The 20,487-nt window shown below is 45.6% G+C and overlaps 1 protein-coding gene across 3 annotated transcripts; it reads right to left on the reverse strand.

The window, feature by feature from the left end:
• Positions 1 to 621: 621 nt before the first annotated feature.
• Positions 622 to 17,707, reverse strand: SH2D1A (SH2 domain containing 1A). 3 transcript variants are annotated; one of them, XM_035902151.1, is made up of 6 exons: positions 17,519 to 17,707; positions 5,023 to 5,086; positions 2,611 to 2,746; positions 2,218 to 2,272; positions 768 to 792; positions 647 to 698 (listed from the first exon to the last, which is right to left on the reverse strand). In XM_035902151.1, exons 1-4 carry the CDS (start codon positions 17,653 to 17,655, stop codon positions 2,232 to 2,234), a joined length of 378 nt encoding a protein of 125 aa, XP_035758044.1. In that variant the 5' UTR covers positions 17,656 to 17,707; the 3' UTR covers positions 647 to 698; positions 768 to 792; positions 2,218 to 2,231. The 3 variants fall into 3 exon arrangements, with proteins under 3 accessions (XP_035758039.1, XP_035758044.1, XP_009644883.1); XM_035902146.1 differs by having other exon boundaries at positions 622 to 792; XM_009646588.2 differs by lacking the exons at positions 647 to 698; positions 768 to 792 and having other exon boundaries at positions 2,116 to 2,272.
• Positions 17,708 to 20,487: the final 2,780 nt, after the last annotated feature.

Raw genomic sequence — 20,487 nt, forward strand, 5'->3', positions numbered from 1 at the left:
AGTAGCTTTTAAATATTTTATTAAAGAGCAAATCATGCTGGATCCCTCACTGGATGGCACTGTATTAAGGTAAGAAAGACCCTCGTATTAACCAACAAGCGTATGTAACAGGGAGGCGCAGAGCAACACGTGCACACACAGTGTGAAATAGATGTGACCAGTCAGGGGGACGGGACAGTTCACCACAAATGAAATTTGGCCTTCATTGAGACACAAACTGAGTAACAAACTTTGCAACAGAATTGCCTGCCGGCTCCTATGGGGCTGTTTGGTTATTGCATTTATGCCCATCGCTGCTTTACAAGGCACTTGTGCATCACAGAAAATCTTTTATTGCTTGCACCTTCTCACTCACATACTGTCTGTTACTTACACAGACACACACAGGCACATGCACGCATCACCTATAGAAGGAGGAGAAAGAAAGGAGGAGGAGAAAGAAAAAAAAAAAAGGTAAACTTTTCAGCCTTTTCAAATGCTGCTTGGAGCAGCACAACCTTGCTGAATCCTGCTCCTGCCGCCCACTTGGCTCTGTCACTGTTCGTGTCCAACTTGCCTTCAGTGAGGTGAAAACAAGGCAGGATCCAGGGTACCAGCAGGTAGGCAGCTTATGAGTGGAGGGGGTTTTTAACCGTGCTGCTGAAGCGGCTCCCCGTGGAAGTATCCTACAAGCAGATACGGACACCCGGCTTGGCCGGCTGCTGGAATTCGTGCTGGTTTGTTCTCCTGAGCCTGTAGCCTGGTGTTTCTGGAAAAAGCCTCTTTACCTCTTAGGAAACGGTTCCTTCCAAGCTGTGCAGAAGAAATTGGAAGTATGGGCATGAAATATTTAACCAGAGCAGCCCAACAGTGGCTATACGATGTTTAGACCTGTGGGTTGTCTTTTTTTTAAATATATATTTTTGCAATTACTGCTAGTCTTGTGCTTTGGAAGGGAGGCAGGAGAATCGCCGGTTTTGGATAGTTGGGACCATTTGTACGGGTTGAAGCATGACTAACGGTGGCACAAACCTACCAGCCAGACCAGAAGCACACACCCCCCACACCCCCCCCCGCAGCCTGGGCGCACACAAAGGTGTCTGGGCCCCGTCTGGGGTCCCCCCCCAAAGCTCAGAGGAGCTCACAGAAATCTGCCTGGCAGAAACCCGCACCGAGGGAGCCCGCACCATGTCTACCACCCTTCAACTGCCATGCAGACACAGGACTGTATCTCCTGAAGCAGGAGGGCTGTAGGACATCCAGTCTGTTCAAAAGCGTTGCTCGCTGGCTGCCAGCGCAGGCAGGACAGCGGCATCACGCTTGTTAAATCCCGCGCATCTAAGGCACGTACTGCAAGTTCACCGGGCGCTAGCCCTGCGCAGCCGACGAGCCCTGCAGAGTCAAACCTCTCCTCCAGCAGCCCCGCAGCAGCATGGAAACACACACGGATAGGTAAAGAAAAGCAGAGAAACAATAGCGCAAAAATAATGTATTTTTTAAGTTGTACGCAGGGATGGTTTGCTTCAGGTACAGAGCGTATCTAAAAGCAAAGAATGGTGTTCTCCCCTTCGCTGGCTGCTCTCAATTACTCCGTGCATTGCTTAAGCTTTCCATCGTTTGTGCCAATGACAAATTTGTACAGGCAGGCAGAGGTGGCCAGTTCTGCCAAGTTACGGGGCTGAGGGCCTGGTATGACAGGCAAGCAGCCACGGGGAGCCTCGTGGTGCCACTTCTGAAATGGCTTTAGGGACTGCGTGAATGACAGGCACACGGCCACCCAAGGCAAGGGCGCCTTAATGTAAGTGGTTTTCCTGAGGCTATAAAAGGGGACCTGTCCAGTTCCGCATAAAAGCCAACCAGAACAAAGCAAAGAGGAGTTCAAAGTTAATGAAAGTAAAATTAGTAACTAATTATTAATTAGGAACTAATCTTGAAGTGAAAAATATTTTGTATTTGAGGGTACAAAGAGAGAAAAAAACCCATTACACTATTTAGTAATTGATATTTTTTTATCCCCTATTTTACAAAAAGAAAAAAGGAAAAAAAACCTAAATTCAAAACATTCTGAAACTTAAAAATTCTAAATTTCTGAATTTTCTAAAAACTCTAAATTCTATGAAACATACATTTCTGCAAATGTTACAAGAAAACTCATGGAGTTGTAGTAACTAACACATAGATCCTTCTGGTCTAGAGCATGGGCTAGAGGAGACACTGGAAGATACGGTTATGTCACACCTGGGGAAACGTCTTCATGATGCCTGCAGGTGGAAGTCATGGCCTTCGTTTTGCCCTAAGAAGAATCACAAAGATAGGAAAGGATGAACACTGCAAGAAAATGGGCAGATCAGAAGGTTCATACCCACAAGAGCTGGGAAGGGCAGGTCGCCACCGCCAGTATAGCACTCAGGAATACTCAAAATCCACCTTCTCATCGCATTGATAGGCCCTGTCCCTAATGAGCACCTGAGTGCCAGCATTTTGATCACACAATAGCACAGTTAGGGCATATTTTGGCAATGCCGCCCTGCTGTTCAGGTCAAAGATGCAAATAAGTTTAAAACCCCCATCCCCGCTGCCATGGAGGGCTCTTCTCAGCCGCAGCCAAGGCTCCCTCTGCCCCACGAGTACCTGGGGGGTATTTGGCTTTCGCATGGTTGATGACTGGGTGCTGCAGGGGCGTTATGATGCCTTGGTCAGGTTTCTGGAAGGCCGAAATGAGGTTGTGCACTTTCCGAAAGAGCCTCCGGTGGACCCCGGGCGCTGTCTGTGAAGCCAAAGGGTGAGAGATGAGAGGGGATGCTGGGTCCTGAGCATCTGTGCCGGGCTCAGGGCGCTGGCACCAGAGCCTTGTCCTGGGAAGCGCACACACCGCCCAGGTCCATCACTTGGACCCCCTGATGTGCCAACTTCAAATGAGTCAATGAGCCGGGCTGCTCTCCTCCTTCCCCCGGGGCATCCCTCCCTGCACGAAGAGCGGAAGAGAAGCCCAGAGCCTGCCGTGCGTATTAGGCAAATTCCCAAGTGAACTTTTGCTATTTCTGACCCTGATTTATTGCAGCCAGTGACTTAAATTCAAGCCTGGGGTTTATCAGTAAGACACTTCCAGCCTGGAAATACCAGTAAGAGTCTAGAGAGCTACCTGGTGCTTACTGGGAAGGGGGGAGTCCTTACACCACTAAGTTCAGGCATGGACACAGCCTCTTTGCAAGCCTTTCTCTGAGCATTCAATAGGGGTTTATGTGTTCCTTGAGTATCCCTGTCTCTCTCGTACAAAGGCAACAGCAAAATGATACCTATTTATTAAAAGTGGGAGTTTTTCTATCCTTCTGTGTTAATGCCTTTTCCAACACTGCAAAATGAAACTGTGTCTGCTTTTAATCAAAAATCCAATGTTTCTGTTAAAACCTTCAGGGCATTCTCCTCATGACTCCTCCCCACCGAAGCCACGGGAGGGCAAGCACAGGTCCTGCCGGCATAGTCCCATCTGAGGGACGCTGCTCTCACCCAGCAGTCCTGGGCTAAACCCTGCCTCACTGGAAGCCAGAGGCTTTGCACTGGTTGGGATTTTACCAGCGCTGTTTTAATTTCCCTGCCTCGTCCTTTACAGACGGGTGCAACCTGGGCTTGCTCGGAGACTGACCAGCCATGGGGAAGGAAGCAGAGAGGGGAAAGCACCAGCTGGAGCCTGTTTTGGCCTTGGAGGCACATTTCATGGGGATAAATTGGATTTAGGCTGCTGTTCCTAACAGCTGAGGCCAGTTCAGTCTCAGCAACATTTCCTTAAAGGTTTCTGTTTGCTTAAAGGAAGGGTTGGTGTCATGGGTCTGCAGCTAGCACCTTTCCCTGTAGAGGATATATTGAGAGTCCTGGGCCTTCAGGACATCTACGCTGTGAAACACAGAGAAGGTTTCCCTAAAATACAGCAAGGGAAAGCCCAAGATCCATATGTAGGAAGCCAGTGGAGGTCATGGGCGAGGAGCTGTAGCAGGCCTATATAACACCAGAAAAAAACCTCACTGCAGATGCTGCCGTTACCTGGGACCAAAGGAGGCTGCAGCCTCACTGGGGGAATTCTCTTCCACAGACTGAGGTCCCTGGGGGTCCTGACATCCTTCCTGAGACACCGGTGCTCACCCTGGCATGCTGGGTGCACTGCCACCCCCACCCCGCCCCGAAAACCCTCCTGCCTGGGCAATGCAAATCTGCAGGATGCCATACAGCAACGAATGAGTGAATTCTTTCTGGGCACCATTCCCAAGGGTGACACGGAGAATTATTTACACCGCAGTAATGCGAGTCGCTTTTACTCCCTGATCTAACCCCAGAATTCAGTCTTGTCTTCCAGAGCACTGCAACCACTTCTATTACAATAATGGCCAAGGAATTATGCCTGTCTAGAAATTATTTAATGTTTGTCATCAGTGTTCATTAAAGTGCAAACAGAAAGCTAATTATGAATTAATACACAGAGTACATCCAAAGAACAAGACCTTCATAAAAGAAATGCAGGTTAGCATCCCAATTCCATCAACCCAAATAGTTTTCTGTATTGCAAACAGTGTTATTCTACACTTGAATTACCAGTTTCTTATCAGATGGGTGAAAATATATTTTTGTATTGAGTTTTGGTTACCCTTTATATGTTTTGAACCAATCTGGAGAGAAGTTAACTTTAAAACACTGAAGTTGATTGAAAATAATTTCCTTAAATATTCTGATACTAATGGTACATGGGATAGAAGGGAACCAACTGTGCTTGTCAAATTATAAAAACACGATATTTTTGCCATTTAAAATGATGCAAAAGAATGCACTATTGCATTATGCAACAGCTGAAATGTAACAGGGAATTAATTTATGAGTTCAACACTGTCAGAAGTGGCACCAAGACACCTTAGTGATGGGTACGCTCAAGATCGATTACCTTCGATGAAAATCAGACTATGCAGAAACATGAATAATTTGAATCTATTTCATTTAATCAATACAAACATCAAACAGGATGTAGAAATTTTCAGAAGAGAAAGGAGAAGTACACACCTCAGCACTCCAGGACCCAGTTTCTGTCTTGGACACTCTGTAGGTATAAACGTAACCCTGATGCCTGTAAAAAAAAAAAAAAACCCAACAGGTAATTATTACTCCTTTCTACTGTCAGGTTTCACAAGAGGTACACTCTGTTAAGTGGGAGTCAGTTCATCTCCTAACCTTTCCTTAAAAATAAATTCACCCATAAAGGCTCTAGGCAGATAAAAAACCTGAGATGCAGCTCAGAAGCAGCGTTCAGCCTACTGGGTTCTTTCGGGATGAGAGGCATTGGTCTGACTCAGGTCTAGTTCAGCAATATTCAGTTATTCTAGGTTCAGTGACGTTGCTTTCATTCCTGCCTCAGCATTTTTTTTTTTTTCCAGTGACCTCCTCTTACTGACACACACCAGACATACTTGCCCTGAAAAAAGAGGAGGTGTGTTATGTATAATACTGATAGCATTACTGTCTTGTGATTGATTTAAATGCAGATGTTCCCAGAAGCAATAGCACCAGTGTGATTTATTTGGAAAGGTAGACCCACAAAAGTGAGCTAAGTTAACTTTTTGCCTTGCCTGTACATTCCTAATTCTCAATACTGATAAAGGAGACTTATCAGAGTGTGGAATCTTCCTTCTTTTTAAATCGAATTTGAGTCTTTTGAGAATAAGGAGTCATGCACTAACAACACAAGACATACTTGTGTCCAGAGCCAGTCTTGCTTCTCTTACGAACCCAACACAGTGAATGATTTACATGGTAGATTATTATACTGATATCAAAAAATTTGACTCAGAAGCAGAGGCAACTGATAGTAGTTCCACGGGTGCAACATTGGTTTAGATGGTGTCAGATAAGGAAGATTGTATTCCGTACTACCTAGATTTACGTGAATACATCGCAGGATTTTAGGGACCATTCCCTATTTCAGCATCAATTCTTACTCATAAGAAAGCAGGAGACGACTATATTTCTTTCCAATTATACATGGTATTATAGTAGTTACTACAAAATAGCAGAAACCATCAATGACACAGATACCATATGATTGCAATTACTTACGCTCCGTGTCATGGCTTCTGGATAAATTCTTGTTAAAAAGTCATTACGGCAACCTTTGCAAAGCGGCATCTGATATAATTTACCCAGGCAGGAAGCTGTTAACGGTTGTCACACTGCTACAACCCGACAAAGTGGGAGCAAAAATGCCTGTCGTGATTTGTGAGCTCTCCCCACCACCACCCGACTCCCACTGTGATTAAATACAGAGGCGGAAGACACAAAGCCGTTCCCTCCCGTCGGGGCTGCTGCAGGGGCAAACTCCCTGTGCGGCAGCTGAGACGCTGCCCTCCTCCTCGTGTATGGGAACATGCCTGACGCAGCCCCACGATCCCACCACAACTTCATCCAGCTCTTCGTGTTAGCCAAGGAAGCATTTTCCCCAGAGACACGAACTTCCCACCTGGCACCAGATGGACTTGAAAAGCGGCCAGCCGCGCTCGCTTCATGGAAACCTAAGGAGGAAAGCAGCCGCCGCTACCCCACTTCTTCCCCCAGCAAGCTCAACTGCTGCAGTCCCTCGGGCATTTGGACGGGCCCAGAAAGGGCCCTTGGGAAGAGATGTAAGGAACCTGCTGTGGCTGCGGGAGGAGGGAAGGCTGTGGAAGGAGAACACTGTTCTCTAGTCCATGCCATGGCACGATGGTCACTGGTATTTGAGGCCACAGCTCCACCCAGTTGCTCAGAAGCACATCCCTCTAAGCCACGGGGGTATGTTCATGTTCAGGGAATCCCGTGCCTCCTGTTAGGGTCCTTAGACAATCTCGTACCATCACGTCCTTTCCTACAATCTCTGAGAGCTATGCCTGTATTGTCAGTAGCTGATGTTCACATTCATCTTTTCAGAAATCACAAGGGGCTTTCCTGCGCCTACGCATGTAGCACACCAGCCAATATATGGTTACTGAAACTCAGTTTTACAGGTCACAGTGTACTGGGAAACACCACAGAGGTCCTGGCATTTTGTCCCCTCTCTTTGAAGTGGGTATTTGACCATCTTCACAGTGATTTTTTTCAAGCCTCAAAACCAACAGGATCAGTATGTAAAAATCTAAAACTCACTCTCTTGCCTCCTGTTTTTAATAATACACTGTGCACATTACCCATGCTTGTTCTTGGTTGTCCCAAAGCATTCTGAATGCTTCAGTCTCTTTAAAATCCAATTTTTCCACAATGGCTCAGTTGTCTGGAAAGCTACCATCTGTTGTTTCTTTCATCATTTTCTCTACCCAAGAGATTGCGTGACTTGAAGTGGTTGAGGGGCTGAGGTGCTGCCCTGACTCTGAAATGTCTGATGGCTTTCAGCAGTCTGCCTCAGAAGGGTTTACTAAGCTGGACAAATTGAAAAATAGAGGTCTGATGAAGGCGTATTCAGGGCCAAAGCAGGGTAAGGTATAAAACAGACACCTATCCTGCATTTTCCAAAAAATTCCACTGGAAAATATTTCAACCGAGCCCAGAGAAAGCACAAAGGATAGCTCAGACTAAAAACCCACGAGATACAGAAAAAGGAACAAGAATTTGGGAACATGGACGCCCTGAGCACAGCGTGGAAGATGGGAGGAGTATGGCGTTGCTACCATAGCCTTGCAAGGGACAAGTGAGAGCTCGCCACTCGCCTGCAAACGTGCATTTATTGCCCAGAAGAGGAAAGGCTGAGAGGCTTGAAGGGGTTCACTGTGCCTAAGCTGAAAAACACAATGTTATCATCTGTTGTTGGCTCTGAAGCCATCACTAAACACCGCCACTGTGTAGCTGGGAGATGGCCCGGTACCACCACACCTGCTTCTTCAAAGGAAATGCACTAAGGAAGGAGGACGCATTTTTCGAGAAGGTGAACAGCTAGATCTTTCCGACTAACTACTTTCCATTGGGATCTTTGTTTCCGCAGAATGAATTAAAGCTCTTCTGATAAGTACTCTCCCAACAAATATGATCTTATCAAAACTTTCTGTTAAGCAGCAGGAACTTACTTCATTACCACTTCAAAGTGCTTTTTACCTTCCGTCTGTGAGTGACATGATTTTGATGAGCCAAGTTCTCTTTACTGCTACATGGGCACAGCCTCCAGTGAGAAAGGTTTTTATGATTTTTTAAACTACCCAACATGAACTGAGATCAATGTGGACTGAAGGAAGATCAAGGTGTTTTTCTTAAAACAGAAATTAAATACAAAGATTAAAATTGAGATTGTATAGAACATTACCTTCCAAAGAGCAAAATATGTAACACCGGGTAAAAGCAGGTGGAAGACTGCATTTACTGGAGGTTAGGGCTCAGATGAGAAATTCCCCAGCCACCATGAGGGGACAGCTCAGTCTTCTACATTTTACTCAATTCATGGCAGAAAAAAGCTCCTAGCGTGACACACTGTTCTTATATGTGGTGTGGCCACATAGCTAAAGCCAAAACCCAAACACCACGTGGCCTGGGATGGTGCTAGTCTCTTGGGGCCTCTCATACAACTTATGCTTTGAAACCATTACCTGGTGAGATGCAGGCCATGTCCACCTCTCAGTCACCTGAACTCCTCTCTCTGCTGGACAAAATCAACAGGCAATGGGCACATGTCACAGAGAGAAGGATTTCAGAGAGCAGTGACACCAGCATATCTTGGAGGAGGACCAGTTCTTGGCACCCAGGCAAAGACCCAATGAAGGGCTGCCCCATCCCTTCATCGGGCCCAAGGATGGCCACAAGCCTCACTCACAATTGCAAAGCTCCTCTTTCATGCCAGTGAAGCTCAAGGGACAGGAGTAATCATGAATTAACAGCTTGATGAGTGAGGCCCTATAAATTTTTGATCAAAGGCAAAAAATGCCAAAATGCTGATGAGGGGAAGCAGAAAACAGCCTTTGCTGTAAGGACAACATTGGATGGCACTTATGAGAGAGTGGTTAGGTCACCACTGATGGTATTTTTGTCATCTCACTGGGGTTTTTTTCTCCTCCATAACAAAGGATGTGTTATACCAGCTGGGAACTGCACTAGCACTGTCTCTGTTGCAATACCATCACTGGGAAAACTTTGTCAAAGGAAAATCTAGAAAAAGTTGCTATTACAGGAAACAGTCCCCTTTATATTATAGGCTTCTTTCTTTATAGCTAGATAATTCCTCCCAAAGAGCTACAAAGGCATCATTCACAGATGACATACTGAGACAGCATCTGTCTACCTGTCCTCTCCACTCCTCCTTTTCAACTGTGATCAGACTTGTTAAAGCCACATTTAGTTTAACAGGTGAATAATTACAATCTTCTGCACCATTGAAATAGCCAGAGGATATTAGCCGCATGCTGCCGATTAAAATTAACCATGACATTTCAGCTGCATGGTATATTTTAAAATAATTTCCAAATGCTTTGTACCTCAGTTGGGAAATTTTATTAAACTAATTTGTATTCCTTTCTGTGTCCAAAATGGAACAAATATAAAGGGAGAAAGACAGAAAGACAGGGGAAAGCCATGTCAGCAATAAACGGCATCCATTTCTTCCCCTTTACAGAGCTTTCTCTTCTGATGTCTTTGCACTATATCAACCAGCTGCTCTTACCTGGTGTATTTGCATGCTGACCTTACCTTGGAATTTCACTTTACAATATTGCTTAAGAACCAGACAGTGATGTGGCCTGCAACCAGTAGTCCTGAGCATTATATACTGCCCGTACTCAGTTTCTTATAACTTTGCCACATTTCAGCCTTCAGGAATGGAGAAGGCCAGAAAAGGGGGCATGTTAGGCAAAACAACATTTTTCTCTAAAGCTTGTTAGCAGTCGTAGCTGCACCGTGCCTGGGCTGGCTGTAGCATGGGCACTCAACGAAGCAGTGTCCATGATCTCAAGCCATGAGTGATGTACGTATGTTGCCTGGCCTGGATTAGCGGGGGGAAAAAAACAAAAGGTAATTTAGATCGGGCATCTTGGAAAGGATGATTGGGACTGGGTGGGGTGGATGTGGAAGGAAAGAAAAGTCAACCCGTGTCTATATAAGCTGGGCAAGGAAACAGCAATGAAAATTGAACCTGTGGGAGAGAGTAAGATTAAACGAGTGAGGAAGGGGATGTAAGGATGGGAAGCATAAGGGGACTTGAACTGGGACCAGCACAAAATGCTGGAGGCCTGGAAAAGCCAGGAATAGAAGATGGGTGGTTTGGTTTGGAAGCAGAAGATGTATGAAACAAGGAAACAGCCCTCAGCAATGCAAGAGAAGTCAGCAGGTTATACAGAATAACACTGGATAGTCTCAAAACCCACTCCTGTGCCCCTCACAAGCTAAAGGGTGCTGCAGACCTGAGCCTCCCATGTCACCGTTTGTCTCGTGTGAAACAGAGTTAACAAACTCTTCATCTCACAAACTGAGACACTGGTTAGAAACCACTTAACCCTATGGAGGTGAGTACTACTAACGCTGTGGAGATGAGTACCACAGGAAAGCTCATGCTCAGTACTTCTGGAGTGGGGGGGTCAACATGCACAACATACCAAGAGCAGTCAGGCTGCACCCACTTCTGCCTTATCCAGAGGCGTTTGATGCAGGTTGCAGATGATCTCCTGAATACCTGATCAGAGGGACCAACCTCAGGCAGCATCCCAGTGGGAAACCCAGGACCAGGCATGTGGGCAATGGCACAAGCACGACAGTGGCTACAGAGGTGGGAGATGGCTACCACAGAGTCAAAACTCGTGAGGTCAGGGGAATCCACAGCAGTGCCTGGGAGCCTGCATGTCCCACATGCGCGCTCAAGGTCTCCCCTGCCCAGGGTAACCCTGAGCTGCATGGCCTCCCCCCCGCCACAGAAGTGACAGCTGGCAAAATGATAGTCAATCCAGCCATCCACTTAAACTTCTTTCTTGTTCCTTCTTTTTCCTTTTTAATTGTTATTTTTCTGCTTGGTTTATTAATCATGGAAAGGCCAAAAAGTCTTGTTATTTAATGTAGGAGAAAAATCCTATTTAAGCTTACAGCTCCTCACTCTGTCCTGGAATTTGCATTTTCTGGTTGACAAGCAGCCGGGTTCCTGCCTTATTTATGTCTCAGACATACAATCAAGGTACAGCAACTTGGCAATTACCACCCATCAGCTAACCCAAGCTGAAGAAATAGCGTTCACATTGAGATGATGTGCAAGATACAAGCTCTGTGTCAGCGAGAGTGAATAAAATAGTTTAAATCAGTGTTTACAACATCTGAAAAGCCCAACAGAGTTGCTGTAGCTTAACTCACAGCAGCATTCTATGCACACCCACCTGAGTGTACACTTCTGTCATGGATTCATTCCCCTACCAACACTTCTCGTGGCAAAAATTTGCCCATGATACTGAATCAGCAACTGGTATTAGCTTGCCGTTATGCTGTAGCATTATAAAGCAAATGCATTACCTTGATTTTTCCCTTTGAAATTAACAGAAGCTTGAAAGAGCCAGTCAAGTCTCTGAATTTATGCACAGATTTCTGTGGAAGATTGTCAGCGTCTTCACCACTTGAACGCTCCCAACCACCAGTAGAAAAGCCGCAAGCGCGTAGCCTTTCTGAGCAGGGTTTATGTTGGTCTGGTACAAGGTGATGCCAGCCAAAAGCAATGCCTCAAAGAGGAATTTCTTCACATTTGGAAATAAAATGAGAATTTATGCAAATCTTTGATACTAAACAGAAGGAAATTACTTTAGGTGGGCCAGTAACTAAGCTTCATGAACTACTATGTCCTCCAGAATAGTACCTCACAAAGGCAAAACCCCATGAAATAAGGTTATCTGGTGAAATGTCATAGAATCATAGAATGTTTTGGGTTGGAAGGGACCCCTAGAGGTCACCCAGCCCAACCCCCCTGCAGTGAGCAGGGACATCTTTACTGGATCAGGTTCCTCAGAGCCCCGTCCAACCTGGCCTTGAATGTTTCCAGGGATGGGGCCTCCACTACCTCTCTGGGCAACCCGTTCCAGTGTTTCACCACCCTCATTGTAAAAAATTTCTTCCTTATATCCAGTCTAAACCTACCCTGTTTCAATTTAAAACCATTACGCCTTGTCCTGTCACAGCTGTCCCTACTAAAAAGATTTTCCCCGTGAAATTTCTTTCATCACTAGGCAAAACTGACAAGAACTGCAATAGGTAGAACACATCAATAGCCCTGTAAATGTTACTATTCCATATTTCCATGAAACATTTCTCGGTTTGTTTGGGAGTAATTCAGTGCAGCTCATTTTTAGAGTTCCTCTTTCTCTCAGAGCATGGTCTGACCATAAAATCCCTGAACCTGAAATCACTGCTTCAACTAAATCCTCAAAACTCAAACCTATGAAACCAGGGCAGGTAGTGCTAATATAGGTTCTGTTATCTAATGATTGTACCTGTTCTGCCATTTACAGGTCCGTTAGTGTGGTGGGTACCCACCGTTCAGGCTGTCCACCTTTGTAAAACCTTTCCAAGAAAAGCCATTGGAATATCTGAAGGCCACTAGCCAAGTTATTCTCAACAAAGATGAAGCTCACTCTGATTAGCAGGGAGCTGAAATACTCACCTCGGTAGAATTTACCGGTGTGCTGCAGAAGACTTTTTTTGCAAAGCTGAAAATAGCATGTGATATTTACAACGGCAACCTTGAATTGAGGGGCTCCTTCTCAGAGAGAAGCTTTTGTTCCAAATTACATTTTAAATGATGATGATTATTATGTGCGGTGTTATAATAAATGCAATTATTCTGCCATTTCTATCAAAAATATTACATGGGAAACAAAAGAACTGCTAAGCTGAAGCTGGCTCGTGATCCTGTATTACACCTTCACGCCATACAGCTGATACATCTGCCGCATCAGAAAGTTTCAGCACGTTGCCTGAACTTGTGCACTGTGATTACAGTGACAGAAAAAATAGCACACGTAAAATCTGAGAGGACTGCAGCCGATCCCTGTTGCCATTACTGTTCCTTCAAGAGCTCTAAACAGCTCACTCTCCCAGCTTTTGATTATTCCCCACAAATTGAATTCAACACAGTGCATGAATGGCTGGTTTCAAACAAATAATCTGAACATACAGTTTGACAAGTATGTCATGGTTAGCTTACTTAAAGGTCTGAAATAACTACTAACATCCCAAGTATTTTCAAGTATATGAATTTTAAGACCCAAACTACAACTGCTTTATCTTTGCCAGTTCAGGCATGAGCTGCTTGCTTCTGCATGTGTGCTCATATATCTGTAAAGGAAAAGCGGTGCTTTTGGCACTCTCAGGCATTTTATTTATGTATTTTTCAGGCACAGTTTCAGAGGCTGCTGCTCAAACTCCCCGCCATTATTGTGTCCCATGTCCCCCATTGACTTCATTAGGAGCGCTGTGCACAGAGGATTTCTGAGGGTGCTAAAAACGTCAAACAGGGTATTGAGCGAAGAGGGAACCAGGCCAGTAAAGAAAGCTCCCTGGAACAATCAGGGTTTGATACTAACACTGTGGTATACTGCATGTAGCGTCTAACATGTTTACAGGTAAAACGTGTACATTTTTTAAAGCATATGTGTTTCTTCTAGCCCAGTTTTCAGGAATGGCAAAAATCTTCTTGCTTTTCAATGCAACACTAAAACATTTCCAGGCAAGATTGTGCTCCTTTGTTGACACATTCAACACAACATCCTTAAAGTATATCTTATCAATTTAATAATGGTATTCATACAATGACGATCTTGGGAGCATCTGCTATTAAAAAACTTTGCCAAAATCTGCAGGCAGCACCTCTGTTTGCAAGAGCCCTAGGGGACACCGCTGCAAATCAAAACCTTTCTACTCTTCCATGCATAGTTTAATTGTGGTCTTAAAATATTTATGAAAGTGGGTTCTTTGTGCTTTGCCACAGCCACACCAAAAAAAAAAACCAAAACATTCTCACTTTGAAGGCTTGCAGGCATGCCATGTGCACACCATGACTTCGGACAGCAGAAAGCAGCGTTCAAGCAAGATAAAGCAATATTTCAGGAGAAACAAAGAAGAAAGCAAGCAGAGTTTTCTAGCCAAATGCTCCGACAACAGGGGCCTGCCTGCCGCAGTTATCTGTCTCTGTAGGTCAGGTTATATGCTACTACCTGCCTCTTTTATGCTTGCCCTGTAAAATCAGTGTCAGTCGCAGGGGATTCATGAAGTCTTTGACTCCTCTCCTTTTTAAAGGTCAGGGCTTCACTTTTTAATTGGAAAAACAAAAGGCGAATGAGCCTGACCGTGAACACTGCTGCCCTTATTACGTGCCTTAGGAGGCTCAAAGACTGGCCAAACACGTTAGGGCTTTTGGGGGAAGCCCAGGGGGGCGTGATGTAGTGGTGGCATTACAAACTTAGGCAGTTTCTTGGGAAAAGGCGGTGTTCTTTGAGCCTAAGCAGGACTTACCATTTACAGTACCTGGAGCTGGAAGTGCAGAGAAGCCACGTATGTGAGTTCAAGCTGGGGACAGTACTGTCATCCAAATACTTGCTTAATGACTTTTTTGATAAATGTTTCTTTTCTCTCCATCAGAACTGTGCCTTTTAATTTTGACAACTCCATTCTTCCCCCATGGTAAAAAAAAAACCCTAAGAAAGCTTGGATCTGGGGAGCTGCGGGGGTTTTACTTTTGTTTTGGTTTACTTCTCCAGGGAAGTGCAAGGAGAAGGGAAAGAAGACAGACCGAACATGTTTTGATTTTGGAAAATCGGACTGTTTTTCTCTTTTTCTTTTCTAAGAGCAACAGAAACATCGCTGGCAGTATGAAACAGTTTCACTTCTGTTAGAAATGGTCATTGGAAACATGTACAATTTTTTTGTTTAGCTCTGATACTTATTGCAATACATCTAATGGCTGACCAGCTTTCTTTCTCATGTTTCAGAGATCACTTCAGTACTTCCAGTAAATACAAGTTTGGCCTAATCTAGATATATCTAAATAATCCTAGAGTGATCTCCAGCATGGATTCTGGATAAAAATGTAAATTTCTTCATAACTTTGTTATTCCTAGTGATTTCCATTTGTTTTGTCAAACAGTGAATACAGCGACTGTATGCTTCCCTTAGTTATTACCAAAGCTCTCATGCACTTACGTGCTTGTCACCTGTTTCAGCTCTGTGCATGATGTTCAGGCCGGAATTTGGGGGATGTTGAGTCCATTGGTTTATTTTGCCAAAGCCAGGCTTAGCATCCTCCACTGAATACCTCTCCCATGCCTTACTCCTCCAATCTCTCCACTAACGGGCTCTGGTTTGGTAAACTTTTGCCTGTCAAAGCACTTCTCTGGTTTATGGCCCACATTCCTCTAAACTGCCATTGCTTTCTCCAGTGTGAGACCATTTCCCGGGTTCTTTATGATAACTGTCTCCAAAGTTATTGTGTGATATGTTGTTTACTCTATCTGCTATTTCTTACATAATGCTCTGAATTGAAATATTAAGAAGTATTGGAACCAAGGCTTAGCTCTAGCATTTTTCAGCCACCTTTCTGTCTATATCAGATCATACTCACCATAACATTTTTCATTTAATTTTTTATCTGGATTTATCCAAGATGCTAGTGAAAATTTCCCTCATAAAAAAATTATTGAGGATCTATATTCTAGAAGAAGCCTGCATAACATTCACCGGGAATATTTTTTGCTTTTACCCCTTTGCTTATATATTTGAATGCAACACATAACACGAAGACACGAATGGCCCATAATTTCCAGAAAAAATTAGGTAGAGTTCTGTTTCTTATTGAAGCCTTTTCTTTTCCTCCAAAGACTGCAGAGCTTCATGGTTAACAATCCTTTCTGTTCTTCCTATTTTCATTTTGTATATTTTATTTCATTCATGAAATTTCTTCCAAAGGACATAAATTACCACTAATATAGCAAAAAATCCCAACTGATTGTGTGCAGGTTAAAGACCCTGTTACATACCTATGCCCTGATTTAGAATAATGGTGGACTAATTTCAGGATTTTCTGTTTTATTCAGCATTGTAACATTCTGCCTGACCCTTTCTCTAATGCCTTAGTGTTTCACCTGCACTGAATGACTTCTAAGTGTTAAGGAGATATATCACCATTTCCTCTGATGGTTATTTAAAAGAGATTCTGCTTTTATTGCCTATTCCCATCACAAGAATCATAGCACTCCTTACCTCTTGCTATGTCTATTCCATTTTCATTTAACTCAAGTTACTTCTTACTTCCCATTTTTCAGCTTAGCTCTTAAGGTATTTGCTAGCAGTAGCACCCATCTCGGTTCATCTTCTGATTTCATGAGAGAAGAAAAAATACATCTTCTGCCACAAAGATCTTCCCTGAAAAGAAGGTTGTGTATTTCTGGATTGCCTATAACCTTCTTGCATGCCTCCATTTACTGGTCTACAACAGGGACACAATAATGCTCACCCAGGGCTTAATTATGTATGGTTGGAAACGTATTCAAGACATTTGGGGAAAACCTGACTTAGGACTCTTCTTCCTCTTCTGTTTTTTTTTTTCCAGGTACCTAAGTAAGGGCCCTCTGATTTCTTGCTGGCCCTAAACCAGTTTTCTCCTGTATTCCTTCTCCTACTGAAGTAAGGCGCAAGTGTCTGTTTAGCCATGATAGACACTTTTGATGCAATAGTACTTCATTGTACAGCATTACCTCTCAGGACTTCTGAGACACCTGCTTTTGCCAATGGTGGGGCAATTAAATTGCCTCATTCAAACAAGGTCTTATGACTATGAAGTCCCCCAGCTCTCTCAGGGAAACCTCTCTACCCTCTCTCTGACAGATCATCCCATCAGATCTTTCCCTTTTCACCCTATTTGATGAAACGTTGCCACTTACTTCGCTACCCATGAGTATTTCATGTATTTTACAGGTAGTTTGCTCCAAGCCTGACAGCTCATGGGGGACACAGCCTGACCAACAGCGTCCTGAAGCAAAGGCACCTTCTGGAAGACAGTGATCCATGCTACCCTTCCCGATGACAGGGGACGCTGCGGATGTTGCTAAGCACAACCATAAATGCTTTAGAGAAGCAGAAGACAACAGGCAGAAAGCAAGAGCATTATCCGGCACAAAGAGGCAGCGCACGCTGTCCCAAGTCAGGTTGCCCGGCTCTTCTCCGTGGCACCTCACCCGTCCTTGCTATGTGCTCCAGGCCTGCTTTCTCGTTTTGTTTTATGCCCGTAGGAAGCATGGGCTCTGCAAGGCAGAACCTGCTCCTTTTAGCCCTGCAAACGACCCCACACCGCCCTTACGCACCCCTCTGCCTTAAGGCGAGGTGAAGGAGCTGAAAGCCTCACTCCTGCCTGCAAATGGAAATAGCAGGACATAATTTTGTCACCATTATATGGGGACACCCCATACCATGGATGCGAAGATTGAAAAATCAGCTACCACCTGACCAGCCCTTCCCGGCACCCCGCTCCCAGCCCCACTGCCCTTGGCCGCTCCGCACCCCGGAGAGGCAACGGCAGTGGTGCAGGGCTGGCCACACTCACAGCACGCAGAGGCAGTAGACTCCCGGGATGCTCTCGCTGTCCCGCAGCAGGTAGCTGCCATCAGTGCCCGCCGCCAGCAGCAGCTTCTCCCCCGCTTCACGGGTGATGCCCCCATGGTAGATGGGCAGCGCGTCCATGCTGGAGCCGTCTCCTGCCACGGGCAGCTCTCCCTGTGCACGGCGCTGCCTCCGACTGCTCCTCAGCCATGTGCTCCCTTCAGCATCTCTGTCTTGGTCGCAGATGTAAACAGGATGTGTTCACACCTCTGAAGCCTCCGCACAGGGCGAGACAGCGCTGAAGGAAGAGTGAGGAACGAGCACAGCTTTTTTGTGGGTTTTTTTTCCTTTGCCCCTTTTTGTTTTCCTTTTTCGCAGGCTGTAGCATCCTCACGGCATCACAGCTTGCTCACAGAGGTGTAATTTCGCAGCCCATCTTCACCCATGCAGCTCCCCGCTCGGCAGGAACGTGACACGGTGGCCACGGGGCTGATGGCCGCCCTGGGTAGGGGCAGGGAGGCCAGGACCAAGGCACCATCATCAGCCATTGCTGCCAGGCATTTGTCTCCTCTGGCGTTAACCCAAGGGGGGACAAAGAAGGACCCCAAAGGCCCTCTGCAAAGCAGGGATTATTTTTTAACCTCTTATTTTTAAAATCCCCAGGGGTGAGAAGCTAGAGAAAGCAAGCTGGCCTCGCTGTCCCCACCCTGCCAGGCCACTTGCCTCAGGCCGTGGGCGGCAAACACAGCCCCTGCTCCATGGGGCTGGTCCAGCACCCGCAGACACCAGCCCCCAACCGATTTACCTCAGGAGTGGTTATTTTCATAGGCTTTGGTGGTGTTTAATCACTGTTAACGTCAGGGGCGCTCATTATTTCTGCTTGGAGGCAGGCAAGAGACGTGGCACAGGCGAGGAGGCCCCTCACATCCTTCCTGACGCCATCGGTGCCGCTGCCATCTTCGTGTGGTGCATGAGCAGGCAGCCAAAATCCAGACGCATGTCTGAAAAAGCCATTTCCCTCACCTGCTGCGGTCACAGACATTTCCTCAGTGCACTTGTCACTTGAAAGCTCCCATACGCACGTGCTTGCAAATGGGTCTGTTTGCAAACGGGCTGAAAATGTGCTTTTACACCCCCATAGATATTTCCACCCATGGAAAAAAACGAGCGTGTTCCCTGGCGCTCAGCGGCACCGCGCGGCAGTGACAAGTTGGCTCTGCCCCTGCAACCATGGCCACCAGCCAACCATGGCCACCGGCCGGCCCCTTTGGGCTGCAGCGAGCTCGGGGCTGAATTCATCCCTGGCACAAGGCCACTGAATGCCCCTGATGAGCCACGGTCTCACACCTGGGCTTCTGAGTAATAACTCACTAAAATATAGCCATAAGTACAGGTCATGCTTATGATTGATTCACTTTAAATTGAGTTTGCTAGCAGGACAGGGCAGAATGAAATCATCTCACCCAGGTGTTCGCAGAACGCAATGTCCCAGTTGAAGTTAAGGATGGGTGAAAAAATAGCTCTCTAGATACACACATTTCAGGAACAAAAATTAAATAACACCGAAAATAAGGGCTGCTCTTTTTAAGTTTCAATCAATCAAAACACTTGCTCTTGACTGTTTCACAGGGTGTGTCTTTCAGTTCTGACCTTTAATAGAGCTTTTCCTTGAAAATATTTTTTTCGAACTAGCTTCAGCTTTTCCTTTTGAGGGATGGGCATCGCTGACCAGCGAGTCTCAGGGTAGCTTGCACGCGGGGCACTGCACCACAGTCCCTGAGGGCAAAGCTGCTGCTTTCGGAGGCACCGTGAGCCTCTTGCCCCATGGGGAGACCCCAGTGAGCAGCTACCTCCCTGCCTGGCACCCGGCTGAGAAAGCTGCAGAAAACCTCAGCTGAAGAGGGACTGAAAACTTCCACCACCGTGTTTATGGCTTTTCTGTCTTGTTACGCAGGTGTTCATTACCCTATTTACACGAATCTGGGGACTCAGCTATTCTGCTCGGTTTTTTAAACCAGTTGGTAACATATTCGCACAAAAAGTTAAAGCTGCTGCCTGCTACAAATGTGATTAATGTGGATGGCGACAAGGTGTAAGCAAAGCACCGTTCCCTCATAAAGCTGCTGCCTATTTCTTCTCCTTTTCCAAACTACCTGTACTCTTGGGGATTTCATCTAACTTTTCCATTTCTTAACCTATTCTCAATGTTAATAGCTGATTTCAGAAAAAGCATGTGTGTAGTTAGCTGGAGAGGAAAAACAACCAGAATCATCCAATCCTGCAGATCGCATTGCCCCACTCATCAGATTTCAACTAAAGCATAGGTAGAAAAGCGTAAATTTTTTGACCATGAGAGGCTCTCTTAATAAGGGAGTCACCACGTTACCAGGGCAGCCTGCAGACTCCCAGCACTTTGATGAAGCAGCATCTGTTACTGTAAAAGCACTTTACACACCCAATTTTGCTTTTGTGTGTAAGGAACCCATAAAACTCCAGCTACTGAACCCCAAAGCCCAGGCTTCCATTCAAATCCCTTGATGGCCACATTGACTCGGGGGGACACAGCTTTTAAGAAGTAATGGAAATGCTGGATTTTGGACCAAGGGACACTAGGCCAGCATTGAGGCAACAAGCAGGATAAACCGAACCAAAGGACATCGGTGCTTCCTGGGCTGAGAAGAGAGAAACCATGACAGCTCTGCACCACACCATCGAGGCTGGAGAAATCCCCCCTTCTCCCAGACAAGCCATCTTCCCTGCAGCTTTGCACTGCTGGCATCCTGTCAGACTCACACCGGCTACTCCAATTTTTATCTATTTAATCTTGTGCATCTAAAGTGGTGTTCACCATCCTGTTTCGTACTGCTGCATATGCGCCGTGGGGCTGAGAAGGCAAACTGCAAAATAGAGCAGCAGGCTTGGGAGAGCAGGAGAAGCAACAGAGAACCAAACCCCAAAGGGGTGCTGCTCCTG

This window comes from Egretta garzetta, unplaced genomic scaffold (genome assembly GCF_000687185.1).
Source record: "Egretta garzetta isolate BGI_Z169 unplaced genomic scaffold, ASM68718v1 scaffold411, whole genome shotgun sequence".
NCBI classification, from domain to species: Eukaryota; Metazoa; Chordata; class Aves; order Pelecaniformes; family Ardeidae; genus Egretta; species Egretta garzetta.